Source organism: Anarrhichthys ocellatus, unplaced genomic scaffold, assembly GCF_004355925.1.
Source record: "Anarrhichthys ocellatus isolate YVR2014 unplaced genomic scaffold, GSC_Weel_1.0 scaffold129, whole genome shotgun sequence".
Lineage (NCBI taxonomy): Eukaryota > Metazoa > Chordata > Actinopteri > Perciformes > Anarhichadidae > Anarrhichthys > Anarrhichthys ocellatus.
This window is the reverse complement of record NW_022280159.1, coordinates 307,450-316,867: the sequence shown is the minus strand read 5'-3', so window position 1 is coordinate 316,867 and position 9,418 is coordinate 307,450. Positions and strand designations below refer to the sequence as shown.

The window sequence follows — 9,418 nt, the reverse complement described above, 5'->3', positions numbered from 1 at the left end:
CACATATTTAAACAAGGAAGTCCCACTGACAGTGGATTGCTTGTGTCTTTTTCCAGACAATGTTTCATTAGAATGACAAACCTTCCATGATCACATTGGACTTAGATAGGATAAGTACATATTTGACAGCACCTACACTTTTAGAAAGGAAGTCATTTGAACTAATCTGTGCATATTATTTTGTGACAGCTACGATGTGTTTAGCCTAGCGTAGCACAAAACTGCCAGCATGCTTTCAAAACTACTTTCACTTTAAAACCCATTAATATGGTAATAATATTCCAAAGAGAGATGGTTAATAGAATATTCTTTAGAATTTACTCAGATTATATTTTAACTGACCTACTTTTGAACTTTTACACAAGAAAGTTTTCTTGAAATATCTTTAAAGCAACAGTACTTTTACTTGAGCAAAAATATTGTATTACTTTTTCCATCCATGGTGGACAAGAACAATGGAGTAACCTTTGTCACTGTCATATCAAATGAAATCAATGTCATTTTGATGTTAATATTATCTAATAATCTAATTTAATTATAAAGAAATATTTGAATTGTCAATTGCAAACTCTTCAAACTTTCTGAATGTCTGGTTTTCATAGTGTACACTTTCAGATGCATTTTAATCAATACAGACATCTAGTGGTCATCTTATGGCTCGCGGTTCACCATCTACAGTGACTTCATTTTTTAAAGGATTCAAGGATAATTTATTGTCATTATGCAACACAGGGATACACAATGAACTGCAACACAAGAAAAACATGACAAACAAATGGTAAAGGGACTTGTATAGTGCTTTTCTAGTCTCTCAATCATTCAAAGCGCTTTTACACTTAATGTCATTCACCCGTTCACAACCATTCATACACTGATGACAGGCTACCATTCAGGGTGCCACCTGCCCATCAGGACTCTCTGACATTCACACACATTCACACACCACAGGCACAAGTTATGGGAGCAATTTGGGTTTAAGTGTCTTGCACATCGACATGGACTAGCAGAGCTGGGGATCGACCTCCGATCTTCTGATTGAAGGACGACCCGCTCTGAGCCACAGTCGCACCCAAAAGAACAAACAATACAAAACAGTAGTACATTCCTGTAGTGCATTTTTATTTTGAATTTGCATCATAAGGAATGTAAACAGCAGCAACAAGACAAATATCTGGGCAGATAATATGGCCCACATTTTGACATAGAAAATTCAAACATTGTCAACTTTGACTGTGTTTGAGCAACCAACCACCTCCTCTGTCCCCACCGGAGTCCTGCTCTCTGTCCTCGGTCCTCTCGTCAAGTGGACCAGGATGCCGCGATGGAGCCAGGTCTCTGTGAAGATGTGGACACAACAGTCACCGACCTCCCGTTGCTCAGTTCCCCTGAAGTGTCTGAGCACTGCCAAAACGTACATGACCTACACAGAAGTATGTCTGAACACATCTTGTGTAGACACTGACAGAGAGCTTAAAACTGACACTCTGATGACTTTCATTATGCAGTCTGTGTAGACAAGGTAAGAGTGGGACTTAAGGCAGACAAGACAAAATCATTACTGTAGCTGAAATGACATTTCTTTTGTTTCCTTTCTCTTATGGGTTGCCACCAGGGGCATTTCTAGGATTCAAAGAAAGGGGGGGGCTTAGCCCCAAGGGGAGTGGCATGTTTGCGCGCATAGCGCGCGGCAATTGTTTTTGGGGCCCATTTGGGGCCGTGGATATCCATTGTTTCAGACAGTTCATAGATTGGTTCAATCAGAAAGAGTGTGATTTTGCTCTGTAGTTTTGCTTGCATTCAGTATATGATAACACAGGAGACAGAATTTCAGGGTCATAGTGAAATTTGACAACACAAATATGAACTTTTGTCAAATAAAGAGAGAGAGAAATAATGTTCCTACTTGTAAAGGAAAGACGGATAAACTAGCTTTCATATCCGCGTCACTCCCAAATCCTAATTCTTAAAGGGACCGTACACAATGGATGGAGAATGGACCTGACAGTGTCAACTTTATATCGTTAAGTATGATGATAGGCTATTGGATTGTAATTTGAAGGGGGAGAAAACATACAAACCAGAATGCACGCACATATGTAGCATGTTAGTTATAAATAACTTGTCCATGTGAGAAACAATAGTTTAATGACATCACCAAAAAAAAATTGGCTTTTTTTTTAAAGCCAATAATGCCAAATTATTTGGGAGGGCTGAAGAACATTTTAGGGGGGCTTCAGCCCCCCTAAAATAGGCCTAACGACGCCCCTGGTTGCCACGTATGACTACATGTTGGCATACATACATGTTGAAAGTACAGAATGGGTCTAATGTGAGGCCCAGCAAGCCCATCAAAAACACTTGGGGCTCTAACTATCACTGGGTTAAAAATCACATATCTGATTGTTAAGAGTTACAACAGTGTTCAAACCTAAACCCTCAACCAGTATCAGTATAGATCATATCATGTCATAGATGCTAGCAGCTGTTGTTGGCCAATAATTACTGTACCTAACTACCCACATGGGGGTACAATTAGTACCCTTATAACTACTATCCGTAAGCTTTAAAAGTGATACATCTTTGTCATCTTTGAGTGCAGGGTTCCATGGGCTTAGCAGGCACACAGAAAAATCTGATTTTTTTATGTTTAGCCCTGTAAAAAAGTCAGATCAACAACACATATCATGAAGGCACTTGCAAATGACAAGGTAGTACAAAAAATATACATGAAAGCTTGATAGCTCCTCCCTCTTCTTCTTGCTGTAAAACACAGCCAGCTCCACATGTGCACATGTCGCCTTGTTTGGAGCAGAAACCTCATTCAGTGAAGATCAGCAGATGAACAGAAACAAAGAAGAGATTTTTGATGTAAACTCAGATGTTTGTGGCTGCATGGTGGTGTAGTGGCTAGCACTATCGCCTCACAGCAAGAGGGGCCCGGGTTCGATCCCCAATCCCGGGTGGTCCTTCTGTGTGGAGTTTGCATGTTCTCTCCGGGTTCTCTGGCTTCCTCCCACAGTCCAAAGACATGCAGCTTAGGTTATTTGGAGACTCAAAATTGCCCGTAGGTGTGAATGTGAGCGTGAATGTTTGTCTGTCTCTACATGTGCCCTGCGATGAACTGGCGACCTGTCCAGGGTGGACCCTGCCATTGCCCAATGTCAGCTGGGATCGGCTCCAGCGCCCCGCGACCCTGAACAGGATAAGCGGTTTGGATAATGAATGAATGACTCAGATGTTTGTTTTATAATCAGAGAAACTCACAAAGTGTCTGCCACGACGAGAAAATGGCTCAGGAAAGCTTCTCTTGTTCCATCTGTCTGGATCTACTGATGGATCCGGTGACTATTCCCTGTGGACACAGCTAATGTGTATTAAAACACATTAGGATGAAGAGGAGGAGAAGAAACTCCTCAGCTGCCCTCAGTGTAGGCAGACCTTCACACCGAGGTCTGTCCTGCTGAAAAGCACCATGTCAGCAGATTTAGTGGAGCAACTGAAGAAGACTGGACTCCAAGCTGCTCCTGCTGATCACTGCTATGCTGGACCTGAAGATGTGGCCTGTGATGTCTGCACTGGGAGGAAACTGAAAGCCTTCAAGTCCTGTCTGCAATGTTTGATATCTTACTGTGAGAAACACCTTCAGCCTCATTACGAATCAGCTCCATTAAAGAAACACAAGCTGGTGGACCCCTCCAACAAGCTCCAGGAGAACATCTGCTCTCATCATGGTGAGGTGATGAAGATGTTCTGTCGTACTGATCAGCAGTGTATCTGTTATCTCTGCTCTGTGGAGGAACATAAAGGCCACGACACAGTCTCAGCTGCAGCAGAAAGAACTGACAGGCAGAGAGAGCTGGAGGTGAGTCGATTAAACATCCAGCAGAGAATCCAGGACAGAGAGAAAGATGTGAAGCTGCTTCAACAGGTGGTGGAGGACATCAATCTCTCTGCTGATAAAGCAGTGGAGGACAATGAGAAGATCTTCACTGAGCTGATCCATCTCATGGAGAAAAGAAGCTCCGATGTGAAGCAGCAGGTCAGATCCCAGCAGAGAACTGAAGCGAGTCGAGTCAAAGAGCTTCAGGAGAAGCTGGAGCAGGAGATCACTGAGCTGAAGAGGAACGACGCTGAGCTGAAGAAGCTCTCACACACAGAGGATCTCAACCAGTTTCTACACAACTACCCCTCACTGTCTACAGACTCATCCAGCATCAAGAGCAGTCCTTTGGGCATTAATATGTTATAATAACAGTTATAACTTTTTGTACAACAGTTTCCAAACTCCCGTCTCAGGTCCTCTGTCCTCCAGAGTAGGAGTGTACCTGGATCACAAAGCAGGTATTCTGTCCTTCTACAGCGTCTCTGAAACCATGACTCTCCTCCACAGAGTCCAGACCACATTCACTCAGCCTCTCTATGCTGGACTATTGGTTTTTTTGTGTGAAGACTCTGCTGAGTTCTGTAAACTGAAATAGACAGAAGTCATTTAAGGGTTAAACTCTGTTTGAACTCTTCAACTCATTTTGTCTCCATGTTTGTTGCTGACAGCTGATTGTCTGCCCCCCCTATGAGCTTCACCTGTCCCTCGTTATTTCCCTCCTTTACCTGTTTACAAGTCTGTGCTCGCAATGATTTTAGATATTTTAGTGTTTTGATTCGTATGTATCTGCCAGCTGTTTCTGCCTGTGTTTTAGAATCTCAGTTTTTAGGCTTTTTGCTTAATCAAAGCATTTTCTTTCTATCAGCCCATCGGAATCTGCATTTGAGCCCTGCCTACATATATCAAGCTAGTCCTTTTGATTATCTTATCTCCTTTACTCTTGTTCCTAATGTATTATTAGTGACCGCCTAAGATCTGATGCTATTGTAACAATTCAAGTTATGGCTACATTATAAGTTATCACTTATAATGATACTATGTTTATAAAAAAACAACTAAAGAACCAAAATAAGTAATACAAATTCATCTGACCCATTCAACTTCTGGGAGGCATGTAAGTGATGGAGTCATGGAAACAAAAAGATATTTGATAAAAGAGAGTAATGGAAAAGATAAATGAAGTGAATAGAAGGCTGGATGAAGTGCAACTGACCTGCTGAGGAACAACATCAAACAATAAACAACTAGATGCTGAGCTTGTAAATGGTATTATCAAGGAGCCACAATCTCTCACATTCTCCAATATTGAATTATTTTTTACAAAAAAAACTATCAGCAATTAAGTTGTGAAGATACAATTTTACAAGGAGAGTTACTGAATGCCATTAAATCTTTCACCGAGGATTGATGGCATTCCTATTTAAAGACCTCTGATGACATCTTTTAACCACTCCTTCACTCTGGATATTATCAGCCACACAGAGGGCATCATGTCAATTACTCCTAAAGCAAGATCTAGAGGGGCATTACAGAGATCCTGTATACACACTGGAGACCACTGACATTGCTTTGGTGTGTTACCTGTATCCTCTATATATGTATTGCAATGAGGCGCATTATTTTGTCGTAACAAACGGCATCTTTTTTTAAAATTTTATTTATTATTATACTATATTCATCCGGGTAAGGGGGAAATTTGTCTCTGCATTGGACCCATCCCTGTGTAGGGAGTAGTGGGCTGCCCATGACAGTATCTTCTTGATACTTAAGTCTATTATGAAAATTATCAAAAACCTGGGCTTCTATTTATTGCTGACTTTAAAAAAGCATTCAACAAATAAAGATGGGATTTCATTCAAAACGTGCTTCAGGTCTTTATTTTGGGGAAACCCTCATAAAACGGGTCATGTATAAACAATGGTTAGTTATCTAAAGGTTTCACTAGAGGCGTACGTCAGGGGTGACTGCTGTCTCCATACTTATTCTTACAATTCATTAAAATCCTTGCTATAAGAATGCAAAAGAAAGAATGCGTGACAGGTTTAAAACCCAATGGGTTAGAAACAAAAAAACATTATATGCAGATGATGGAACTTATTTTCTGCAGCCTGTCAAATCGTCACTGGATGCCCTCATACTTGATTTATTTATTTATTTTTTAATTATCTGGATCAAAGAAAAACTTGAAAAAACTGAGAAAAGGAGGTACATATTTCAACCTATAAGAGTAACGGCTCTGTCGATATTTATTAACAGAGAATGGGAAATTTGAAAAAGTTTTTTGGTTCTCTGCTGGAAATAGTGCGCTCCAAGTTTAGAATGAGTAACTGCCCCAAGCGAGGGAGTTCAAGTATCTCGGGGTCTAGTCACGAATGGAGCGGGAGATGTACGCAATGCAGTTCAGCGTCAGCAGTGATGTAGGAGTTGTGCCAGACCGTTGTAGTTGAGAGGGAGCTGAATCAGAAGGCAATGCTCTCAATTTCCCAGCCATCACATCTACAATGGCTTCCCTTACCTCCCCATTGGACTGTGTCAGCTGTGTCCGCCTGGCCAATAAAATCACAGAGTCATTGCAAAGTGTGGGAAGAAAACCCACACTTTACCAGATCCAGGAAGCAGAAAAGCTTATGGACACCATCCTCTTCTGTCCAGCACAAACCAACACAACCAGGGCTCGAGTGCATGATGTCACCACTCCCTGTACTGCTGCTGATGCCCCTCCTCCGGTCACTGCTCCTGATGATTCCCAGCTATAGCTCGGGACTATAGCTCGGGACTAAGCCTAAAGCCCTGGTCAGGTCCACTCCATCCCATCAAGAGCCCTGGTCCCTAGTCGGTGGCCAGGGCAGGAGGAGCAGAGCTCAGTATTTACATGTGTTGTTCCCTCTTTGGAGAGGAAGCTGAACAGTTCCGCTTTGTTTTCATCATTCTGCAAAAACACTTTTACAACCAACTATCCTTACATGTTTATCGCTTGTGTCAGGGGACATTTTACATAAATAATCAGTTATAATGCTGTAAGGTTGCTTATGTATAATTTAGATATTCAATAAAACAAGTCATTCAAAACAATATAAAACGAATAGTGGTGTATAACAGGGCTGTGGAGTATCCACTAAATCAAATATATGGCTTTAGAATAATCGACCATTTTCTTCTTTATGGATGGTGATGATGAGTTGGTTCAAAACGACCCTTATGATAAGTAGCCCACGGACTTCAGCCACCTCGCCCGGACCAGGGAAACCGGGGCACCCTCCAGGAGCCAGACCCAGGAGGGGAGCTCGTAGGCGAGCGTCTGGTGGCCGGGCCTTCGCCCATGGGGCCCGGTCGGGCTCAGCCCGAATAAACACCATAGAGCAGCCACCCTGTGAATACACCACCCGCAGGGACAAGCATCGGGGTCGGGTGCAATGCAGACCGGGCGGCGGGTCAAGCGGGAGGCCTGGGCATGCCAATCGCCGGCAGCATAGACTAGCTCTAGGGACGTGGAACGTTACCTCGCTAGCGGGGAACGAGCCAGACCTGGTGCAGGAGGTGGAGCGATACCAGCTAGATATAGTTGGACTCACCTCCACACACAGCCTTGGCTCTGGAACCAAGCTCCTGGAGAGGGGTTGGACTTTGTGCTTTTCCGGAGTTGCCCAGGGTGAGAGGCGCCGGGCGGGAGTGGGGATACTCACGAGCCCCCGGCTGAGCGCCGCTGTGTTGGAGTTCTCCCCGGAGAACGAGAGGGTCGCCTCCATGCGCCTACGGGGAGCCACCTACCGACTCCATAGTTCTCCTGGGGGACTTCAACGCTCACGTGGGCAATGACGGAGAAACCTGGTGGGGGGTGATTGGAAGGAACGGCTTGCCCGATCTAAACCCCGAATGGTGTTTCTTTATTGGACTTCTGTGCTTGCCACGGTTTGGCCATAACGAACACCATGTTCGAACATAAGGTGGCCTCATAAGTGTACCTGGTACCAGAACACCTTAGGCCGGAGATCAATGATCGACTTTGTAATCGTATCATTTGATTTGCGGCCGTATGTCTTGGACACTCGGGTGAAGAGAGGAGCAGAGCTGTCAACTGATCACCACCTGGTGGTGAGTTGGATCAGATGGCAGGGGAACCGGTTGGAAAGACCCGGCAAGCCCAAACGTGTAGTGAGGGTGAACTGGGAATAGTAAAACAATAATAAAACTGCCTGTGCCAAAGCACACTGTATATTATCCACCGGGCTTAATAATAATAATCAGGTTTATCCAAAAGTTTGGCGCGCCTCTCCTCACACAGCGTTGCCAACAGCGGCGTAAAAAATACATCAAAGTGTGCGGCCTGATCGGGAATCGTGTGCTATCTATTTTTCGGAGAGATTCGCCAAGCGGTTTTCCCGAAAAACTGAGCAAAATTTCCCCATTCACTTGAATGGGGTTCCGGCATGAAGAGAGCAAAAAAAACACTTAACTTTGGGCCCATATTGACTAGCCATACTTTAACGTAGAAACATGAGTCAAAGTTTAAAACGTAGACAAAACGCTGCACTTTATTGAGCCAAATGGACATTTTGATAGCTAGCACAGTTTTCATTAAATCAACGTTTAAGTTTCAGGAAAATTTTGTGTCTGTTTCAGATTTTATAATGGGTGTGTATTGCACAGCTCGTTAAGAGCTAGAGTGAGAGCATAACCGTCAGAGTGGAGCGGAGCAGGAAAATATTCTGTGATTTTTCCAAACAAGTTGCTCCAGCTCCCACAATTTTTACTCTTTATACACCATTTTTGGCCAAAAAGCTTGGAAATGTTGTGCTGTCGCACACAGATGTCTGTGGAATCCAACGGACTTACACATTTGGCTCAAAGAGCCACAGAGCGACATGAACTCCAACCAACTGCTCCATTAGACTCCATGTTAAAATCTGACCACTCATTTCTCAAAGAAAGCAGACGGTACCAGTTTTGCATATTGAGCTTGAGCTCACAATTTTAAGACCACAAACATAAAAAACACATCTCCGCGTTTGCCAGAGTCTTATCTCTCTGACGGTAGCCATATTTTATTGATTAGTCTCATGGTTTTGGTATAGAGGGCATAGGTTTGACAGGTAGTTTTGTTGGAAATCACTGGTTACACTGATTGAAATTCCGCAAGGTGAAATAGATTGCACCTAATCTATGTATTCCCCGTTTTGATCCTAAAGGATTTGCAGTTTCAAAATCATCATAAAAAAGCTGAATCGGAATGGCATGCTTCTGTTTTGAAAATAGATCATGACTCTTGAAAAGATCTCCATCACACAAGTCATGAAGATTTTCTCCTGAACTTGAAGTCTGCATCATCTCGTTTATGTTAGGATGTTTATAAATAAATTGTAAAGTTTTCAAAATAGGGATGTAAACAAATTTATCAGTAACAACAACCTGATCATAAGTTCCAGTGGTGCGATTGCGCAGGGTATCAAATCTTGTACCAAGAACATATTCAACTAGGTCTACCCCAATTCTCTGTAAAATACTGCCTTCTTTTACTCTCAGAATTTAATACACCAT

General features: G+C 42.9%; 1 protein-coding gene and 1 pseudogene across 1 annotated transcript in view; both read left to right on the top strand.

Moving 5' to 3' along the window:
- The first annotated feature begins 3,287 nt into the window (after positions 1-3,287).
- Positions 3,288-4,249, top strand: LOC116399795 (tripartite motif-containing protein 29-like; annotated as a pseudogene).
- Positions 4,250-6,255: 2,006 nt separating this feature from the next.
- The window catches only part of LOC116399794 (WD repeat-containing protein 78-like), a 25,926-nt gene continuing 22,763 nt past the window's right edge, over positions 6,256-9,418 (top strand). The window contains exon 1 of the mRNA XM_031877203.1: positions 6,256-6,300. Coding sequence (XP_031733063.1) covers positions 6,256-6,300 — 45 coding nt within the window. The remainder of the gene's footprint in view (positions 6,301-9,418) is intronic.